The following is a 22,130-nucleotide window of genomic DNA, read 5'->3' on the forward strand; positions in this document are numbered from 1 at the left end:
TCCCTAGTGGGAAACCCTTGACCAAACAAATATTAGCAGATACAGAAAAATATTTATAGGACCAAGATGAGCCATTTTCCCTCTCTCTACCTCTCACAAACCAGTGTCACTTTCCTCCATGCAGAGTGATGAAATTATTGCTTCCACCATCAGAAGGTCTGAAAGACCAGCTACGATGAGCAAGCTGTGTGGTCGCAGCTGAAAGACACTATTGCCACCCAGCTAGCCGTACTCTGACATACAAAACTCGGGTCATTATTCATGTAGGACAGTCAGGTGCTAGTATGCACACTGCTTCAGCAAGTGGCTCCAAGGCAGGATTTGGATTCTCTCTGCTCCAGCTGTCCTAAGAGCAGGTCTAAAGAGAGAGTGCACCAAGTAGCCAGAAGGCAGGAACACTTTCCACCCTTTCACAGTGTGGAAAGCAGTAAAACCAGCAGGAAGGTCAGAGCTCATTTCCTCAATAAAAACATCGCTCTCCCTCTCCTAACTTACCCTGCAGAATGCATATACTTCAAAGACACAGGGCAACAGCCTCATTAACAATTACATCTAGCGGGAAACAGGTCTGCTGCAAAAGTTGGGAGAAACTGGGCAAGACAGTGGCAATCGATTTGTCTTACCTCAAAGACTCCACATTAAACTGATCACTACTCAAATGGTAGGACACATATTTTTGCCCTGTACCGGGCAACGTCTTCCGGTCAGAGGGCAGCAGAATCCTGCTGGTGGGAAATGGCATAACAAGCTCCATGACCTGCAAGCTATAGTACTTCCAAATTCTGCCTGGCAGCCTTAGCAATTTAACTGAAGCTATACTGAAGACGCAGGACAAAGAACTTGGGCTTGCTTCCACTTGTACACACTTTTTACTTCACTGTGTCCTGCATGTTCCAGCACTTGTTTAGATTAGATTCCTCCCCTTTATCTTTTCCTCCCCCTCCCCCTTCTTGTATAAGAATGGGTCTGGTACTGCTTCCCCATAAAATTTAAGGAAGCAAATTTCCAAATTAAGACAATGTTTGAAAACTGAGGGGGGGAGAAAAACATGCTATAGCAGACTCAAATAAAGACCAATGTTAAATATTACTTAATGTTTTCTTTTATTTAAAAGATCATTCACAAAATACCATATCCATAAATTTATTTTGTTATGAAGCAGAATGTGTTAAGTGTTTGGAATTCTTTTCCTTTTTTTTTGTTTTGTTTTTACATTTAAAAGTCAACTGTCTTGACTAGAAGTGAATTTTTATATGGGAATTTGTTCTTAAAATCTTTTCCACATTGAAGATGTAAATAGATCAATTATTGGTTTGGAATACAACCACACAAATGCATGTCTGTCTTAAATTAAGTATTAGTGTTAGACAAATGGTTCTTATCTCAGAAGCAGATTAAGTGACAGGCAGAAGGAAGGAAAGTAGTTCTGTAAATTGCTGGGACTCTGACATTACAAAGATCACTTTAGGGAAGAAATTCACTACTAGCAGCGATGCTGGTAGTGAAGCAGCCATGCTTCGAAACTCCTCTTGCAAGTACTCCAGTGTGCTGGCTGTTCTATCTGAAAGCTGTCAGCACTAGCATCAGGGGCCCAAGTTTCTCATGCATTGGACATATCTCCGCACTTCAGCATTGTAGATCCAGATTTTGTTTTTAAACAAACATTAATGATCTCTACCTTTTGCTCCAGCCTCCCCTCCCTCCTCTCACACAACACTAGCAAGAAACATTTCAAGCGAAGAGAGATGCAGCAATTAGAGATACTTTTTACCCAAACTTCTACATGAAGAGAATCTATAGCAGAACAATTTCTAATCTGCCCATTTTCAAGGTATTCTGAAAGCAGAGGTCTTAAAACTGTACACCACTGGGCAAAGAAATACAGGAGATAATGGCGATTACATACTGCATGGCAAAGTATACACTCCTTCAACAAAAATAAAAAAGGCAATTTTATTTGTAGAAACTTCGTTTAAAAATTTACCAAACATGTAAAACCCCAAAAAGTAAGCAGAAAGAGCCAGTGAGCAGTTGTGCTCAAACAGGCACATTTTTGCAGCACTAACCTTGAGCTCAGAGGTATAGTGTCATACCATTTTGAAGTCAATAGACAGCCACCGGCAAGAGTCTGATGGCAGCAGAGATGCTTTATCCATACTGATTCCACCACCTATTCACCAGGCTTCTTGTCAGCCAACTGTATTTGCATCTATTAAATTGATAATTCCTGGTAACGGGTGTGAAAGGGCAGCTGTCCCCCTTAGTTTTATAAGGGGCTCTGCTGTATACAGTAACTCTTATCACCAATTGTTCATAAACGGTATTTCACTACTTGGTTAGAACTGTAAATTTCTCTGTTGAACTCATCTGGACTCTCCAGTTTTCCTCTTCAGAGCCACAGCAATACAGAACAAGACATGCAGGTCAGAAGAGGAGCACTGAGGAAGTAAAAGGAAACGATATAGGGAAATAACTAAGTCTAACCTGTGCTTCTAAAGTAAAACAAACCCAGAAAGGAAGAAGTGAAGCAGCACCTTTGTCCAGAGACCTCCACACCTGTGGAAGCAGCTACACTGCCTTATCTACTAGCAACTGTGCTGCTTGGAAGGAAACAGAAGAGGGAAACTCAGCACAAAGCAGGCACTAGATACAGCAAAGCCAAGAACGTACTAAAAACCACTTGTTAACAGCTGACATGCATTCACAAGCTCTGTGTTTTCGGTTTCAAAGAGGACAAATACCAGATGGCAGGAATGGTAAACTGCAGGGTTGACATTCCAGCAGAGCTAGTCACTCTGTACTGTCTTGCTTTTTCTCCCGCCTCCCCATTCCCTCTCAACCCCAAACTCAGTCGTGCTCTTTTACTACTTCCTCTCGGGGCTTGGCTCCACCGAAGATAGCAGAGTTTGGGTTGGCTACTTGATTGAGGGGAGTAGCAACTGTTCGAGGTTTGAGCTGAAGTCGGGGTCGCTGTGCTCTTTCCTCTGAAAGAAAAAACATTAAGGTTTTAAGATCTGTCTGTCAAGGGTAGTAGCTTTAACCTGATAAAGAAAGCAGAAGTCTCCTTCATGAAGGAAGACTGAATTACAGAACATATAAAGAGTTTACCTTCTGTTGGCTCTCTGAAGTCCATGGAAGATCCACGAAGGGGAGGCCCATCTCTGAAGCGACCAGTGCCACCACTTCCCATTGAGGCACCTGGTGGTCGCCGGTCTCCAGGGCGGGTTCCTCTACCCCTGCCTCCCAAGAAGTCATCATCTTTGAATCCTGAAGACAGAAGACAGTGAATTTGAAGAGCACATTTTGCAATAATTTTAATCTAGACTTTTATCTGAGTGACTGGAAAACCTTGCAAGTCACTGCTGTCAGTCCAAGATGATGCACTGAGAGCCTTTTGTCTGTAGGCAGCCTGCTTCACAGATCTCTAACATGTTTTCTAGAAGAGCCATACAGATGACATTTGAAACCAAGTATACTATGCCAAGTTCAGAAACTGCTTTATCCACCTAGAGGCTTACTGGAGGTGTTGGAGAGTGGGTCATCAAGTGAGCTTAAAATATGAGCTTCAGCTGCAACTTCAGTTTGTTAACACCATTAGCAGAATGCAGAGATGACACCAGAAGTACTCAGAGTACTTCTGTAGCCAGCAGATCACGCTGGCTACAGGCTTAGCATGAAATCTGCAGGAGCAGAGCAAATGGGAAAATAGCTAGGGAGTAGTGAAGTATATGGCCCTTATAAAACAGAGCCTTTGAAAAACAGAGCAAATCCCCAAGGTTTTTTAGCTGAACTATAAACTGACCAGGCATTTACTAGACTAAAGACCTTGGAAAAAAAACAACCCCAAAACAAAAAAAACAATTACAGACTTTAAATATGAAACTGACTGCATTTCTTCAGTGTATGTACCAAAAAAACCGTCAAGAACTGTCTGTCACTGACCAGAGTTCCAGTCTGTACCAATGACTATCCTAGAGTATCTCTCCAAGCCCCCATCATCTGCATTCAATGGGAAGAGGATACTTCAAGCTAACAGCACACCTAAGGGGAATATACTCAGTTTTTCAGAAGCCGCCTGGAAGAGAAAGTTGTTTTGTTCCCATCTGAGATTTTTCCTTTCCACTTCAGTATTTGGCAGAGTTGCAGAACCGTCCCTTACTTACTTCAGTGCCAAGCAACCATCTTTAAAGACTTGATCCAGAGCAAGGCTGTACAACCTGAGAAGAAAAGCTTCTGTAGCAACTAAGACTTAAATACTAAACTTTTGGCCACAAATCACTCATCGAGCATCTAACAAGCTAAAATGCATCCATATTTGAAGCTGCCAAAGAAGGTATAAAGCTATGACACCAGAATGCTTAGCTTCAAAGGCATGTTAAGCGCAGCGCCGTAGCAAGCTTCCTCTCTCCAGCACCATGCTTCAGTTTCATGCTAGTGGCAAGGGCACACTTTGTTACCGCTCCTTCTACTTTGTCCTTTCCACTCACGCAGAGATTGGACATTGCAAAGTTGCACTTGCCAACATCTCCCCATCAGAAAATGGACCAAACCCACATTTTCAGAGGACAAAAGCAATTGTGTTAATGTCACCCTGGATTCTAATAGCTAGAAACTGACTGGAAGTCAAGAGCAAACCCAGTGGTTCCATCACTACTTTCCACTCAGCAAGCTCAGTCATTTGCTGCAACTTGCATCACTAAGAGATCTAAAAGTTTAGGAACACTTTGCATTTAAAAGTGCTTTGGAACACTTAACACATCTTTGGAGAAGTCAGTTGCTTCATAATGATGTCACATCTCCGTAAGAAGGTGAAAGCCTCTGGTCTGAAAGAATACCGTATCAGCTTTTCTGCATAGTCTGTCTGTTTCTGCTACTATTCAGAAATGTACTTGGCTGCATGTTTGAGACATGCTTAAAACCTAGACACCATAGGCTACATTTGAACAAGTATTCTGTCATTTAGGATTGTTTCATAAAATTTAGTCACAACTCTTTCCTCTGTTATGAGGCAATGGAATATTCCCTCTGAAGAATCCCACTGCAGCTGTGGGATGTCCAAAGTTGGCATACAGTAGATACAATCAAAACAGTAATGGGGACAAACGTAGCTGACATGAGAATGAGAACATTTCTGTGCCTTTTAGGCTTCCTATCTGTATAAGTGTTAATACTGATACCAGAATTGAAGTCATCTCTGGAATCCCATCCACCTCCTCTGGATTCTCGGGAACCTCCTCCCATTCCTAGGAAAAAAGCCACAATCGTGTTCAGGTCTGAAGCTGTGGGAAAGACTGATCAAGGGAATACCAAACCAAAGTTTCAGTCCTTCAATATCCAAAGTCATGCTGCTGGAAAATCCTTTTGTTTTGGTACTACCAAGTTCCATTGCATAGGAACAAAAGGTCAGTTTAAGTTAAACAAGAATAAGTGGTCAGAAAAGATTCTCTAATACACATTCAATGGAAATCTTTACCGAGTCTAGTTCAATTAAGCTTCACCTACAACAAAACCTGTTTTTACACTGGAACAGGAGATAGATAGTCCAAAATAAGTATTTGTCTACTTGTGCTTATGTACTTTTCTTGCATCATAATAAAATAGTAGCAGATCAGACTGTTGGGCTTACGATTGTCCTCTGCAAGACACTTTATATTACTAGGGGTGTTGGTCTCACTTCCTGGGCTAGGAGTCACAACATAATCAGCTTTTGGACACAAAGCGCATCTATATTCCAGACATTTCAGGAGCGGCAGCAGCTAGGGTAGAAATGTGTATATACATATAAAATTTCTCCCTTCTATATAATCTTCATGTTTACTTGCATGCCTTGTCTTAGCATGAGTTAGCACCAGAAGTCATAACTATAACCATTATATTTAAGAAGCTATTTAGAAAAATGGAAGTCACCTCTGTCATCAGGCCCGCCACCTTTTCTGAAGCCAAAGCCACCTTTATCCTGTTTTCTGCCTTCTGCTATGTCCACTCGGAGTGATCGGTCACCCAAAAGCTGTTAAATAAAGGGGAAAATCTCTTCAGAATGTACCATGTGGGCTGCCAAGAAGTTTGAGACTTGTGCTTATCTTTTTATCTCACAAATTAATTGCAAGTATACTTACTGCACCATCATATGTAAGAGCTTCCTTGAGTGACTCCACCTCATCGAACTCTACGTAACAAAATCCTGTAAAAAGAACCTCACAAGTTAATACCAGCACTTTAAAAGGCCTTTGTAAGAAGCTACTATTCCTGCATATCTGCTAATAGCCTTCCTTCTCTTTCAAAGATGAGCTACGATATGGTATGTGCAAGATGTATGCAACTCAGAAACCAAACATCATTAACGATGAATGCATTTACCTATGCCTATTAATGATGGGGACAAATCCTGAAACAGAACTCTGTATGGACACTACACAAATGCCAAAAGCCTGATTAATTCCCTTTACCATAGGGTTGTCATTACAGAGTAGATTTGATCTATGCCTTTAGACAGTTACTTAGCTGAATATTGACATTTAGTTACTAGTATTTTTAAACAAGAAGCTGAAGTACCTGCTTGGCCAGCAGTCTGATATCATGTCACCACATCATTTAGTGAATTTATTCCTTTTTTAAGACCCTCTGTTATCTGATTTAAGCCTCTTTCCCCCTAAAAGTAACTTACAAATAAATATACTCCCTTTCCACTGGCCAATTCCAATGGAAATCAGATTTGCATCCTCTAAAACAATTGCCTGAATTGCTTATCTACTTGCTTTTTCTCCCTGTCTACTAAAAAAAGACAGAGCTGAAGCAATGGGAGTCTTTTAAACTAAAGAAAGGTTGTGTAAGTACTCAACACTTAAGGTCACGGATCTTAAGTGGGTCAGACACTTCAGCTTTGTTAGAACTCATACAAGACAAACAAGGTTTGAGAAAGTCCTTTTATGGCAGAGCAAATATTGACTCTTGCAACTCAGGTTAGTCTGTATCTTAAGATGATGGAAGTAACAGTGAATCTCATTCAAATGAGATGTTTACTTGTTAGTGAATGAGAAACCTGCATAAGTCATCATCAAGAACAAACAGATCAACAAACTAACTGCACTTTACAGTAGACTGAAATTCCCCATTAAAGCGACTTCTGAAGTACCTCATTTTCTCTTACCAATTAGCCATCTACAACTAAACCAACTCTGAACACTCACCTTTAAATTTGTCTGTTTCCTTGTCTCTGACTAGTCGTACACTCCTTACACTGAGATCCTTGAAGATGGCATCTATGTCTCCTTGCACAGTGTTGAAGGGTAGATTTCCCACATATGCTGTGAAAGGGGGTTCTGTTGGCAGCTCTTTCTGTTTGCGGGAACCAAGGCCGCCACCACGAGACCTGTTTAAAAAAAAAAAAAAAAAAAGCAGTGTCTCTGGAACTCCCAATACAGCCAGTAATATAGTATATAGCACTGCTCAGGCGCTGTTTGACTTTTTGGAAGTGGATTTTCCCATAACTTTGGTTAGTTTTTCTATCCCTTTGCCTGTACCTGTCACCTCCACGACTGGCCAACTCCTTTCTAGTATTACCCAATGCAATACATCAGTGGGAAAACAAATGAACAATATATTTTAAATACATTACAGGTGAACTCAGTAACTACATGATGAATGAACTTCTTTCTCATCCCATAATCCATTAAGAAAAGCAACATAAGGTTATCTCTCTACTGTCCCCCACTCAAAAACATTACTTCTTAAAAAACACATCCTAGACCAGATTGTAAGATTAATTTATAGCAGTGAAGAAATACGTGCATGGCAGAGGCTCGTCAGCTTATCCTGAAATTAATCTGGATCCAATGCTTTTAACTAAATAGTATATTATCAACATCCACTCCACAATCTTTTAAATTATTTCAGCAGCATTTAGCTTAACAGAAACAACTCCTAACTCTGAAGTTAACTATCAGTTACCTGGACTGGAATGCTTTGAATTGAACACATAATAAAAAAAACTTGGTTGAGCAAGGTATTCTGAGGCAGAGAAACCAATTTCAGTGCTATTTGGATGCTTACTTCTTCCTTTGTGTCTCACGAATTACAGACTGAGGTAAACTAGGTTGTCTTCTATCTTTTTCCTCAGTCTCAGTTAAGGCTATTGGCACTGGTTGCTGAAAAACTAGACTGTACCAGCTAAATTCTTTATTGTATTAATGTAAACACATCTGTGTGTTAATTTCCTGTAAAGCCTAATCTTCTAAAGCTAACTTTGATCTCCTTTACAGAGAGCAAGATCTGTACCGTGGGCACAAGGTAACCTTAAGTTACAGCTCCTGGACTTCTAAACTACAGGATGCCACTATTACTGGTTCCAACACCATTTGCCCCAACTAAGCAATCTTTGACTTTTACCTGAGATGCCTACCTACTACTCTGCCCATGTTGTCTTCAACGCCTTACTTTTATGGGCTTTGTTCATGTCTGCTTCCTTTCCCAGAGGCTCACTATGCATTTAAAAGCACGGGGGAACACAAACTGTACCAAACCAGGATTTGCTAGTGTGACATGGACTAATTAGATTTCTGCAGAGTCCTACCTAAAATACAGAAGGTCAAATAATTCTATTATTTCCTTTTATTCTGGCTGGTTGCACACAGCCAGAAAAATCCACTGGGCAAGCAATGTACTTGTCTGCCTTTTTTTTTTCCTTTTTTCATTCCAGAATAAATAATTTATTACTAATGAGTCAGATAATGCAGAAATCTTGAATAAGATTCCTTAACTCTTCCTAGGTAAGCCTGTCATTTGTGCCTTTTTACAGTAGCAGCTCCACGCAGGAGTCATTTGTCACCAACACTAGCAGCATGCTGCTAAATGTACTTGAATCACAACCTACGTATCTTTAATTAGTGTCCACCCAGGTTCATGTTTTAGCATTTTTGACAATATTCCTCATATGCCTTTGTCTCATTAACAAGTCAGGGTCAAAAACATACTGGAGAACTAAAGCTGCTGTGTATGTATAGCAGAATTGACTTCAGTCACAAGACTTAAGTTTTAAGGAGAAACTCCAAGACAGCTGAGTTGCTCTTCTAAAGAATTCCATAACATGTAGAATCAGTTCCATGCTTTTGCCCTTAGTTCTCATCTATGAGCTTACAAACAGCTATTAAAATACCATATATTTAATTTGCAGAAAAAAAAAGTTCTATAGGAACATCAGAATTGCTTCAGCTAAGTTTAAAACAAGCATTCCCTCCTTCTACACATTCCTTGAACTGCCAGTCATCTTGTTCAGTGAGATGATTTGCCTAAAAACTCACCCTAAAGTTGAATTCTCAGCCAGATCAACAAGGTGATCTGGACAGCTGCAAAGAGCACTCCTGCCAACACAGGAAGGAGAATGAAAGCAAGGGCTGGAACTACAGCTTCCAACAGCAACCTCCACTCAGATCAATTTGAGCTGCTTCTGAAACCACACCCTCAAGTTAGCAATCCCCAAAAGAATTTTTTGTGCTACAGATAAACCTTGTTTCTACCATGGCATACCAGAACTTCACAGGGGGTGTGTGTGGAAATCCATGCCCTGTTGTGCAATTCCTACTGATAGCAAGTCAGAAAATGAAGTATTCTTTTTGAATTTGATCCACTAAGGCCTCTGTTATCAAATATATAACTATATATCGGGTATTTTAGTCTCTATTTGAAGAACAGGAATGGTCAATAACTAGCTTCCAAACTAACTTTCCTACAGAATCCAGGTATAGCAACACAAAAAGAAACTGTTTCTATGCTTCCCTATGTTTTTTCAACACTGAAACAGTTAAAAAAGAAAAAAAAAAGCTGACTTCAGTAGCCAAATAATGAGATTGAAAGAAGATGTTCTCATTTGTAACAAAATAGGACAAAAGTCAACTATAATTAAAAACATATCTGAACTAAGTGAACCAGGTCACACCAAAGTGTTAAATGAATATCTGCATTTGCCGCTCAGTGTAACGTTTGCTTGGACACAATTAGGTAATAATTATGCCCTCTTAATGTGGGAATCTGAAACACCACCATTTGATTTCTTTTTCAGAAAACCAACGCAGAAAGCTAGAGGAAAGCTTGGTTCTAGCAAATGCCGATGCAAACATCCCTATAATTAAACTTACTTTTTGGTGGACTGAGCTAACAACACTGTAAGGCCATATTGGGGTGAAAGAACAACTAAACTATCACTTTGAAGCCTCTCAAGTTTAGTTATTCTCTCCAGAAAACAAGATCTGTCAAAAGCTGAAAACAAAGAATATTTTGAAAGCTAGTATTTAAGTTTAATAGCCTTTCACTAAGGATCAAAACAATAGCTCAGTATTTATCTTCTTGCACAGCACAGAGACAACAGTCTAACTGGATTCCAACGTTAGTGCTTTACCAGAGGCAGCATAAGGCTCAGCAGGACACAAGTTTTGTCCCAAGTCTCCAAGACCACAACTCTAAATACATACCCAATTTATTCAAGCAATCCAGTACATCTCTACAGTAAGCATTAGATGTCTTCAACAAAAAGCTACCAAAGCCTAAAAATCAGGAGACATTTTTTAACACTAAATGGGTACAACACAGGATCCAAAATGCCAGAAGGATTAAGACTAGCTCTCCATTTGCACTAACTTGTACAGCACTTCAGCAGATGAATCTTAACCTTTGAGTAAAGTGCCCAGCATTAAGCCCAGTGCTTAAAGCCACACCTAAATAAACAGCCTACCAGCAGTCAGGAGTGAGAAATACTTGGTTTCCTTCAACTTCGAGAAGCTCTACAGATGTTCGGAGTTTCAACTAGGCCTCAGTATGCTTAATCACACAGTTTTATGTCAAATTTTGGGCTCCAAAACCCTTACCAAAAAGCTTTTATAGTAAGCCTTTTGTTATTAATGTCAGCAGCATGTTCTTCATCTGGAATAAAGTGACTTTTGCATACCATTGTAATACGTTTCAGCTCTTAATCAGTGCACTACTAGACATCTCAGGTGTAGCAAAATCCCCTGTGTCATGACACCACAGTCATATTTTGTTGCTCTTCCAGCACAATTTTGAAGAGTACGAGAAAAAGGCAGGTGTCTTACATACGTTGGAACTTGTTAGATGCTACTGTTTTCTCTTGTTATGTTTAAATCCTGTGCTTACTCTCTATACAGAGCAAAGGTAATGCAGAATGCAACTTCCACAAACACTATTATATCGCAACTGAGTTCACACTATTATTACAGTCCTAGAGTGTAATAATATGTAATGAGGAGTCACTTTAACATGGAATTCTTTAAGCAGAACCTTCAAGAACAGTCATGTTTTCGTTATGCTACACATATTATGGGACTTTATACAAAGCACAGAGACCTGTTAAGGTCTGAAATCGTGCATTAGCTGTTAGTAACTTACTAGTAATACTGATAAATTAGATGCAGGTATAAGTTGCACTCCAGTATTAGTAGCATCTGAGGCTTAAAACTACAGCTAATTCAAAATAAGTACATTTTCTCATCTGCAAAGACATCTACTAATCAGCAGGATGCCTTTAGTTCACCAAAACAAGTATCCACATCTTGCCTGAGAGCAAGTTTAAGTAGTCTGTTAAAGAAATCTGAATATGAAAGTAACATTTTAACGTTATTACTTCACAGAATGTGCCTGCATTGACTAGGATAGACTGCTTAGGCTGCTGTCAAGGTTATTTGTTACAAAATTTAAAAAAATAACAGAATTTTAAGTGGCTACATCATCTGTTTGCTTTGGGACATCTCTTCTTTAGATACAAAGGGTATCCATGCATAAAAACGAGCTGACAAAGCTTAAGTGTCAGTGTTTCCAAAGACAAGAAAACTTACTCCTGTTATAACCTCAGCAGTAGCTCTTCCCTGCTGCCTAAACAGTCTGAAAGGAAACCGATTTATTCCTCTAAGAACAGGAAAGTACAAGAACACTGTTGATCAGGAAACATATCCTGGAGGATTAGATTATAAAATAGCATACTTGTTAAGATTTATTCGCAGAGACAGTTTATTTCATAGTTTTTGCCTACTGTTTTATTTTAGTGCACACAGAAACTTAGTGGCACCAACCTTCAAAAAGGTGAATTGCTAATTGTGTCCTCCGAACCTGATTTAAGACAAACTTTGCAGTTGCTGGTTAGTGTTTTTGTAGCTCCTCCCCCTATACGCACTCTCCAGCAAAGAAACAGAGCTGAGACAAGCCCTGCTTCCAAGGATCAGAGATTTGGAGTCAGCACCCGGAGCCCCGGATAACGCAGGACGGCGGCTCACATCCCTCCCCGACCGGAGGCACCACAAAGCCCTCCCATTTCCTCCCCGCTGCAGCCATCACCATGCTGCCCGCTCTCGGGGGCGCGGCAGCAGCTCCCCCCGCCGCCGGGCACCCCGCCGTACGGAGCTCGTCCCGCCAGAACGGGGACCTCTCGCCCCCCTGCCGTCCTTCACGGGAAGCTCCCATCTCCCGGCCTGTCCCCGCAGGAGCTCCTCAGGGCCTACCTTGGCTCCGGCCCAGCACCTCCCTAAATCCCCCCCACCCCCCCCAATCTGCTCGCCTCCGGGCCGGCGGGAACACAGCGACACCCCCCTCCACCCGCCCCTCCCCGGCGCTCCCAAGCCGCCAGGCCCTAACCCTTGCGGCACTCGTCCCGCGTAGCGAGGGGACGGCCGCCGCCCCCTCCCGGGACACCACAGCCTCCTCCTCGCCTCACAAAGCGGGCCCGCCAAGGCCAGAGGGAAACGCGCCCCGCCGGGCTCACCCCCACCCCCCGGAGAAGGCAAGGCGGCGGGGCAAGACGGGCCCCGAAGGTTCCTAGAGGCAGCGTCCCCCCCCCCCCCCGTCCCTCTCTCCACCCGCCTTCCCGCCGTGCCCGCCCGCCATCTCTGCAGGGAAAGGGGCAGGCTAGGCCCTGCCCGGCCGCGCCCCCTCCTCGCCCCGCCGGGGGGGCCGCGGAGCGCCCTTCCCTCCTTCCCTCCCTGCGGCGGGGGGAGCCCTCGGCGCTCCCCAGCGGCCCCGGCCCTGGCGCCGCCCGCAGCTCGGCGCTCACCCCCGGCCGCCGCCGAAGCTGCTGTAGGCCCGATCGTCGTAAGGATCAAAATCCGCCATCGCCACCTCAGCCTCCTCCCCGTGCGAGCGTGACAGGACCGCGCCCGTAGGACCCCGCGCCGCTTATATACGGCGGAGCCCGGGCCAGGGCTGCCCCTGGCGGTGCCTGTCTCCAGCTCCCCGCCCCGCCGGGGCCGTCTACCCTACTGCCTGTCGGGAAGCCGCGGCGCCTGGGTGCTGCCCCGCCGCCGTCAGAGCCGCTCACCGGCCGGGCTCTTGCCGGGGGCTCCCGGGATAGCCTCCGGTGAGGGCTGCGGGGTCAGCGCTGGGCGTTTATCGGTGACACCAGCCTAGGCCTTTGGCTCTGAAGCGTGCTTGAACCGGCGCGGTGTGTTAGCCGCCGGGCTCTCCCGTGTCCCCAGATCACCCTGCTGTGGCTGCGGATGGGATGAAGGGCAGAGGTGGTTCGCGCTCCGGGCGTTAGGGCTGGTTCTCTGCACTCCTGCGGCTGGCGGGGGGTGAGGGAGTCTGGGAGGAGGGCAGCAAGCGTGCGCGATTTTTGCAGGGCAGCTGGAGAACAGTGCTGTATTTTACTGCGAATAGAGGCAAGGCAGCCCAAAGTTTCTTGGCGTCCTTACAAAACGTACCCTTTGAGTGAACCGATCTGTTTCCTTTTCCTAGGCTATGACTTCAGGCTTTATAATAAAACCACGAGGCACGCAGATTCTCGCAGGACAACGAGCGGTGCCAACGCACCTGGCATCCTCCGGCCCCGCGGAGCTGGACCGCCGTCTTGCAGACGGACAGACAGAGCGCTCCGTGCCCCGCAGGGCTTCAGCCCTCTTCCCTCACCGAGCCCCGCTTCCCCGCGGGGAGACGATTCCAACCTTCCCTCAAAAGCTGCTAACCGGGGCACGGGGGAGCAAAGGAAGCCCTTGGGCTAGGGCAGGGACGAAGGCGGGCTGCGGAGGCGCCGGCCTCTGAGACGGCGAGGGGAATATGGCGCTGAGGGGAGCGCGGGGCTGAGGGGAAGCCGCGGCGCTGAGGGGAGCGCGGGGCTGAGGGGAAGCCGCGGCGCTGAGGGGAGGCCGCGGCTCGTCGGGGCTGACAGGCCCGTCCCCGCCCGGGCCCCGCTGCCCCGGAAGAGGCGGAGCGGGCGGAGGGAGGACGGCGGCGGCCCCACGTGCGGCAGCGCAGGCATGGCGGAGCTGGGGGGCCAGGGCGGCGGCGTGGCGGCCGACCCCCGCGGGGTGCTGCGGCAGGGCCGCGCCTTCCTCGACTTCTTCTGGGACATCGCCAAGCCGGAGCAGGAGGTGCGGCTGGCGGCCACCGAGAACCTCCTGCGGCACCTGAAGGAGGGGAGGAAGGTGAGGCCGGGGCCGGGGCCGGGCGGAGGGGCTGTGGGTGCGGGCAAGCACCGGCTCGGCACCGCTCGTCCCTCCGCTCACGCTTGGAAACGGGTCTGTGCGGGGCTGGGGGGCGACAGCCCCGCCGGGTTCGGAAGAGCGCGGGCACCGGCCGACCCGGGTCTCTCTTTCAGGACGACGAGCTGAAGTACACCCTCAAGCGTCTGGTGGAAGGGCTGGGAGCCACCCGCGAGGCCGCCCGCCCGGGATTCAGCCTGGCCCTGGCGCAGGTCAGTATTTCCCGGAGCAGAGGAAAAAAGCTCGGCGCTCTGCGGTCCCTCCCCAAGCCCCGTCAGGTCCTGGGGTCCCCCGTGTTCTCTGTGAGGAGGCTGGAGGGCTCCCTTCTGGCACCTTCTGCGTGCAGGTGGCAGGGAAGGCTCTTGCAGCCAGCAAAGGAAAGCTGCATGGTTCTAAATGGTAATAGTCTGTTTTAGAAACAATATGCTGAGAAAGGTATAAACTATACCAGTATCACACTCGTGCTCCAGAATTCTGCCCTGCTTCAAGAACCATCCTTAATTTGCAGACTTTGACCAGGTTTTCAAATATGCTGCACTTAGAACTACTGTGACTTCTTAAGATTGACCTGCTCTTGGTGTTGGGCGGTTTATGTGTGAGATCTGAAAAGGTAACCCTTTAACACATGCTTCAAAGTTGTTGGGTTTTTTTTTCCTCCATGCTGTTTGAGGCTGTAACATAGCTAAGCGTCAGAGCAGCTGGGATTACCAGTGGGATCTGACCTCATATCACCTAAGAAGTTGGTAGTGCAGAAGAGCCTGTGTTCTTCCCCCCTAGATCAGGGCCTTGCTCATGTTGAAAAGTTTCATTGCTTCTGTTACAGGGTGATGCAGTTGCAGCAAAATGTTCTCATTATTAATCCTGCTATGTCATGTACCTAAAAAAAACCTAAAACAGGAATATCAGCAGGTATATTTATGTCTACACTAGTTCCTATTCTGACGCATCTTTTACTGATCTAGTTATCTCTATTCTGGCCTAATAAAGCAGCACATCTGCTGCTATGCTGAACAACTGTTAAGCTCTATTTTGGCTGAATCCGATAAAACTTCATAAAATGGAAGAACTGCAAACTGAGCTATTCCATCCATGTCCTCAGGTTTTGCAAGCTTTTGAGGAAATTCCAATGTGCAGTGTCCTGGAACAGATAAAAGAAAAACACAATCTGGAAAAAGTGAAAAAGGTGAGTCTGCTCATAGCAGCATTAGCCAACAGCTAGTTTAAATTAACCGTTCTGTGTTCCGTGAAGGCTTGGTGCCTGGATACTGTAGTTTTGGGGTTCTTGCTAAAGCAAATTACTATAATGAAATAACGGAAATATTTGTGAAAACTGGAAGTTGATGACATTGTCAGCTGGCCCAGTTTTAGCTGAGATTCGTCCATGTGACGGAAAGATAATCCAGGACAGTTCTTAAACATAGTGCGGGGGGGTGCTTTTCTATATGTTATCTTTATATGACAGGGTGTTCAAGGCTAGATCTTCCAGCCATCTCGTTCCACTGATCAGCACTGTAGCTGAACGTGAAATCTAACTGATTAGGGAAGTGGATTTTTTAACCCCTAGCTTTTTTTTATTTTTTATTTTCCAGAAACTTGTGAGAAATGCTGCTTTTGGAAACTTTTTTGGAGTTGTGGCTCTGTTTCAATCTGGCCGGCTTATTAAGGTGATATTACTGTCGTTATGTTGTTTTTCACTACTGGTTCTAGGGCTGTCTGAAGTAGAGAGAGGACCTGGAGAGAAAGGCTGGGTCATTGGCTAGTCGATGAGATGGGACTTGAAGCATCAAGTTCAGTTCATTTTTTTTTTTTGCATTATCCAAGGACTTTTTCTGCCTTTTAAATGTCTGTTCCTGACTAGAATGTAGGAACTGTGTCAGATAGTACAGGAGGTTCCTACCTCTCCTGGAAGGAAGGGATCTGTTGTCCCATACAGCTAGAAAACACCATTTTGAGAAAAGCTTAGTGGCCTATCAGGAAGCAATTGTGTAGGTTTCTTACTACAAGTAGGCATAAGGGTCTCAAGAGTGGATTATTACCTGACGCTTCAGCTTAATCTTTGATATATGTCTCTGTTTTTGGCTTACGTTTCCTTTCTAGGACCGGAAAGCTCTGCTGGAGAGCATCCAGCTTCTCCAGCAGCTGGCACATCACCAAGCACACCTCAGAGATCTCCCTCGCAAAACTCTTATTGACATCATGTCTGAGGTACAGCCACAGTAGCTGGTGGGTGGGAGGAGGGAGAAATTTGCTTCAGGGACTCCTTTTTCCTTAGTTTATTCATAGTTGAAAGTTAAAGTGTGTGTGTGCAAGAGTGAGTTTAAACTGTGGGAGTTGTCTTCTGTATTGTCTGCGGGCAGATGCTTTTATTCTGGGAAGGATGATCTGGTTTAGCTTAGTCTGATTTCATCGTGGACAAACCCATAGTCTGTTTTTTCCCAGTTGACTTGCTTGGGTGGTATGTTAGACCTTCTGCTCTTTTGAATAGAAGTATGCTGAAAACTCTAGACAGCAAACCTTCTTTTTTATGCACCATGCCTGGGCCTAAGGTTGAATTTTGGGCTGTTGGGAGTGAAAGTATGTAGGGACATGGAGTAAAGGAACTCTGAGTATGTAGTGAAAGAAGAGTTTGTTTATTTCCTTCTTTTATGTGCATATTGTTTGTAGACGTGAAGACTAACAGCATTAAATAAAAAATAAATGATGTTTTGTATGGAAGTATTCTGTGTCATTTAGTCTTGATGTTAGGTTTAAATGTATTTTGAATCCAATCTTTAAAAAATACAAATCAAAGCGGTTTTTGTGCTTTTCTTATTTTATTGATGAAAACGTTGGATCCAGTTTTCTCTAAAACCATTGAACACAGTTGTTTACCAGCAAATCCTATTGAAACAAGTAACTTATTTTTGGGAGGTATAATTAAAAGCTAATACAAGAGTGTTTCCTCCTCCCTGGGCTGCACAGCTGTACAGACAGGAGCAGTTGGACAAGAGAACAATTGCAGCTGGAGTCAGTTGACCAGAATTGCTATCTGATGACAACGTATTGTCCTACTCCACATGGTTAAGCACCTGGGGACTGTATGGCAGTACTGGACACGTCCATTATTTATTTTTGGTTGTGTCACCATAAAGACTATTTCTAAAGTTTCCAGAACACTGCAAGCTTTTAGTAAAATGCCCTACAGTGCAGGTATTTGAATATACGACACAGCAAGTTAGTAAAATGCCCTCAGATGTTTCTCATATGCTTTCACCTTCATTCCTGTCTAGGTTCCTGAAGCTGTGTTTGAGGAGGTCCTGTTTGGTATCTTGCAAAGTGACCTCGCTTCAGCCTTCACATCTCCAGACAACCTGCACCTTTTGCTTGTGGGCATACAGAAATTCCCTAGTGTTCTGAAACCTAAAAATCTGAAGAAGCTATTTGGCTCACCTACTGTTGTAAATGAGAAGAATATTCCCAGGTAAGTTCTTAAATAAGGAACATTAAGTGCAACATTCTCTGTTGGCTAGCAGTGAGGGAAACGTGGCTTTCATTCTGATACCTGCCTGTATTTGCCACTGCAGGTGCTGTTAAGGGTTAGGCGCTAACTGTTACACAGGTTCCTAAATTATAGCTCTCATTTCTCCCAAGAGGCACAGCCTGCTGTGCTCAGGAAACATTCTGTGTCCTTCAGCAGGATTAATTTGGCCTTCATCAATCTCCTTCCAGGCCCGATCTCTCACGTTATTTTCTTTCTTCTTCTAGACTTGTAGAGCTTCTGCAAAGTGCTGCCAAGTCTGAGAAGAAGGACAAGAAATTGCCCAGTGTAGTGTTCGATTTGCTACAAGTTTCACTGAAGGAAGGTGCCTTTGAACTGTTCTGGAAAGAAGGTGTGGAGAATGGGCTATTGAAGGAGAAATCGGGACCTGTGAGGTTTGTTTTAACATACATTGTTTGTTCTTTTCCATATTACCCTTCTATTTCTTGCCCCAGTCTTTCTGCTGCTGCCCTGTGGTAGGATGGAGCATATGGTTTCTCATGAACAATGTGAGAACACTTGCTTTTGATTATTTAGGTATTCATGAGAAACTTTATAGGGAGCCTAAAACCAGGATTTAGTAAGATTTCTCTTAGAATTGTGACATAGAACAAATTTGGGGTTAAACTTAACTAGGACAGCACATAAAGGTGATGCACCTCATTGGGCATAAAGGTGTCTTAAATCTGTAGCTTGCTCCTATAAGACTTGTCAGAGGAGCTGTACTGTCCCTTTCTTTCTAAGTGGTTGAGAGGGAGGGTCATTCGGCTTTGTTTGCGTGGTTTAAGAAGGACAGCTCCTGTGTAGACAAACCCTAGTTCTGAAATTTGTGTCTAATACTGCTGGACTTGTGCTTTGTGGGATGGACCGAATTAAAATGCCTGGATATGTTTGGATTCTGACATGGTCCGTGTTTTTAAGTAGGATATGGCTGTCGCTGACATCATAACAGTAGCTATTTCAGCTCCTTTTCCAAGTCAAATACTAGATCTTCGTAGGATTATTTAAGTTGTCTGTTGAGACTCATGCTGTACAAAAATGCTGCAAAATCCAGAATACAAATCTGTGACCATTTTGGGGGACCTTAATTTAATTTGGACCATAGCAAGGCAGTCTGTGGCCAGGTTTAAATCTTTCTTAGATCAAGAGTTTAAAAGGTGTAGAGGTGCACCTACAAAAAATTTTCTTAATGTAATACATGAGTATCACAGTGAAAGGAAACCATTCTCCAAGCCTGAGCAGTTTAAGTCTTGTTTGACTTAGCTAGGGTAGGTCTGAAAATACCCTTTGTATGCTCAACAGTGGTGCTTTTTTAGCCTGATTTCCTGAAGAAATGAGGCTAGGGCTGTCCATCTAATAACTCCTGAGGCCATTGGGCAATTCTGATCAAATTTGGCAGCAAGTTGCTGTCAAAACTAAGTAAATTTCTGTAGTCAAAAACTAAGTAAGTTTTTATTACGCCTGTGGAAATAAAATACCTGGGGAGAAGAGATCCAGAAAGTGGACTGAGGAAGGAACTGCTGGTGAGGACTCATCTATCTCTATAGACAGCGGAGGACCTGCTGCGGAGAGAGATCTTAGCAGCTATGCTGGTCAGAAGAGAAGCTTTGGGCAGTAGGATTTTTGAACACAGGGTCCGTGAATTTTTGACTTCTGCCTTCCTGCATGTTCCATGTAGCCTGCCCCACCACTTCTTCTCTGTCTTACCCTTGTGTGTGGCTTTACTGCTGTTCCTCTACCTGAGGGAATCTTCTTTGTTTCCACTCAGTTACATGTGCTACCGGTTGCTGGGCAGTGCTCTCCCCTTGTTGTCTCTGGATCAGCTACAGATGGTTCTCAAAGGGAAAGTGATGCAGCAGTATGGAGAACACGTTGTAACGACTCAGGTAGGTCTTCTGAAAGTACTCATGGTCAGGGCTAAAGACCCTGTCCTGAGTAGAAGTCCTCTCCACCCTCCTTTCTAGTTTCACGTTGTCTTGTATAAAAAAAGTTTATGTGATTTTAGACCTTGTACTCTTACTAAAAGCAAGGTTATTGTATGACCACTGGTTGCAGTGGACTGAGTATAGACTGTGTTTAATTGTCATTGCCTATTTGTGTATTTTTCAGTCAGACTTATTTTAAGGGTTTTGAAATTGTTCAGCACTGACCCACCTGCTTTCATTGATGTTGCTGAGAAAGCTCTAACGATGGGGGAAGCAGAGGAAGGGCAGCTCTCAGCATATTGACAATGTCATATGTCATCCTTTAACAGTCCTTTTGATTTTGCGTGTCCAGAAGCTCCTTTTTGTCTGTCATTGTGCTGGGTGTTGCATGAACGTTTGAAGGCAAAGACAAAAAGGGACAACTCATGCTTTTGTTTATGTTAGTGCTTGTTTCAATAAGCACATCTGAGGTTTAAGCACGAATTTTATTTGGAATTAGATTTTGGAACTCCTCTTCCTCCTTCCCTCCTGGGAAGCCAGCAAACAACACAGCTCTGCAATAAAGGGGGGAAGAATAAAAGGGGAATACTGATAAAAATGGGCTTTGGGTTGGCTTTTTGTGGTAACATAATCCTTAGCCTCTTCATGTGGGCCCAAAAATCATTGGCCTCTCTTGGGAGGAATAGGACTTTGCAGTCTTTCTGTTCTGGTATCAAAGCAGCAATAGGTGTGTGGGTTTGCTCTGAAAATAATGCTTACCGTGGTGCCTCCCTGTATGGACCAATTTTCTCCAGGGTTTATCCACTAACTTAGTTGTTTTCCTGTTTCTTGCTTTTTATGCTTGTTGCGCAGTGAATTAGGCTGTGTTCTTCCATGTGCATCAAAAACTTTGTTAATTAATTCCTGTCTGAAACGTACAAATCCACTGAAGACAATGTTTGACTATATGGAAAGAGAAACCCCCAATATTGTTGACGATGAGGAAGTAGAAAAGATCTTAGCTTGAATTTGTTGTTTTTGTGGGTTTGTTTTGTTTTGTTGTGTTTTGTCCCTTGACACAGATTGTTTGTTTTGGAAAGCAAATACTGTTATCTTGTACTTTCTTACGGAATTTTGGTTGTTGTTGGAGACGGAACTAGGCAAAGCTTGAATCTGGTATTTACTGACAGTTATCTTCCTGAATCCACTTTTTTTTCAACATGGGAGCAAATGTACTTGATTTGCTTTTGTTGAGAGATGATTGATGAAACCCCTGTTGTGAGTTATTAGCCTGTTTGCAGCAGTCTCTCCTGGAGGTTTTCTCCCAGTTTTCATACTGATGCACAAATATTGAGCTCTCCAACAGTGGAAGCAGGAGCTTGCTAAGTTGTGTTTTGTGTGAGATTTCTTGCAGGGGTATTTATGTTATAATTGGAGGGATCTGTAGTTAATTAGGAATTTATAGTCCCTTTATTTAAAAGAACAGTTTTCCCTAGACTTTCATTACTGTTTCTGCTCCTGCCAGGTCACTGCATTGATCGTGACGCTATACCAAACAAGTTGGTTTATTAATTTACAGAAGTTGCATTGCATTTTTGGAATGAAGCCACAGCTTGCCCTTGTCGAGGTTTCTCCAGTTATGCTTTTGTTTTTTTCCAGAACAAATGAGTGGAGTTGAACACTGTGAGCTATGAAAGAACATAAGGAAATAGGATGTGTGGTGAGATGGGACATGTCCTGGTGGTCTGCATGCTGCTGGACAGTATTCCACAGCCAGCAGCCTGCCAGCTGTATGCCTTGTGGATCAGTGTCAGGACTGAGGATAGGGCTTAGCACAAAGCAGGAACACCTCAGGATATGGTTTTTAGGTTAAACATGTCAACTCCCCCTCCTTTCAGAACGCCTCAACACTTCTGAGATGCCAGGGAGAGGAGGTGGGATTTGTTCTATGCACTGTAGGTCAGCAAGCTCTAGGACTGCTAGATGAGACCGGAATTGATGTGGGTGAATTTCCAAATTGAGGGAAGGCCTAAGGCACATGATGTGAGAAACACCCTGGACTTTGACCCAAAGTAAGAGTTGATCAGGCTAGGAGCTTAGCTGCACAGGCCAGCGTGTGGTCCAGCCCACTGAAGCCTGACTGTTGGGGAAGGTGCAAATTAAAGGGTTGAAGTTGGTACATGACAGGATTCTGTGGTTGCTTACAGTGGTTGCTCCTATGTGAGGAGGACCATGAGG

At 44.1% G+C, this 22,130-nt stretch overlaps 2 protein-coding genes across 4 annotated transcripts in view; one reads left to right on the forward strand and one right to left on the reverse strand.

Moving 5' to 3' along the window:
- Positions 1 to 1,084: 1,084 nt before the first annotated feature.
- On the reverse strand, positions 1,085 to 13,230 carry EIF4H (eukaryotic translation initiation factor 4H). 2 transcript variants are annotated; one of them, XM_075032462.1, is made up of 7 exons: positions 13,049 to 13,230; positions 7,188 to 7,369; positions 6,117 to 6,181; positions 5,908 to 6,007; positions 5,178 to 5,243; positions 3,109 to 3,267; positions 1,085 to 2,984 (listed from the first exon to the last, which is right to left on the reverse strand). In XM_075032462.1, exons 1-7 carry the CDS (start codon positions 13,105 to 13,107, stop codon positions 2,848 to 2,850), a joined length of 768 nt encoding a protein of 255 aa, XP_074888563.1. In that variant the 5' UTR covers positions 13,108 to 13,230; the 3' UTR covers positions 1,085 to 2,847. The 2 variants fall into 2 exon arrangements, with proteins under 2 accessions (XP_074888563.1, XP_074888564.1); XM_075032463.1 differs by lacking the exon at positions 5,178 to 5,243.
- Positions 13,231 to 14,188: 958 nt separating this feature from the next.
- The window catches only part of MYBBP1A (MYB binding protein 1a), a 62,323-nt gene continuing 54,381 nt past the window's right edge, over positions 14,189 to 22,130 (forward strand). The window contains exons 1-8 of one of the 2 annotated variants that reach the window (XM_075032464.1): positions 14,189 to 14,414; positions 14,588 to 14,683; positions 15,571 to 15,654; positions 16,061 to 16,135; positions 16,569 to 16,676; positions 17,741 to 17,931; positions 18,216 to 18,383; positions 19,757 to 19,874. In XM_075032464.1, coding sequence (XP_074888565.1) covers positions 14,247 to 14,414; positions 14,588 to 14,683; positions 15,571 to 15,654; positions 16,061 to 16,135; positions 16,569 to 16,676; positions 17,741 to 17,931; positions 18,216 to 18,383; positions 19,757 to 19,874 — 1,008 coding nt within the window. In that variant the 5' untranslated portion in view covers positions 14,189 to 14,246. Of the gene's footprint in view, positions 14,415 to 14,587; positions 14,684 to 14,991; positions 15,082 to 15,570; positions 15,655 to 16,060; positions 16,136 to 16,568; positions 16,677 to 17,740; positions 17,932 to 18,215; positions 18,384 to 19,756; positions 19,875 to 22,130 lie in introns of those variants that run through there. The other variant, XM_075032465.1, reaches the window with a different exon arrangement.

This window comes from Buteo buteo, chromosome 7 (genome assembly GCF_964188355.1).
Source record: "Buteo buteo chromosome 7, bButBut1.hap1.1, whole genome shotgun sequence".
Taxonomy (NCBI): Eukaryota; Metazoa; Chordata; class Aves; order Accipitriformes; family Accipitridae; genus Buteo; species Buteo buteo.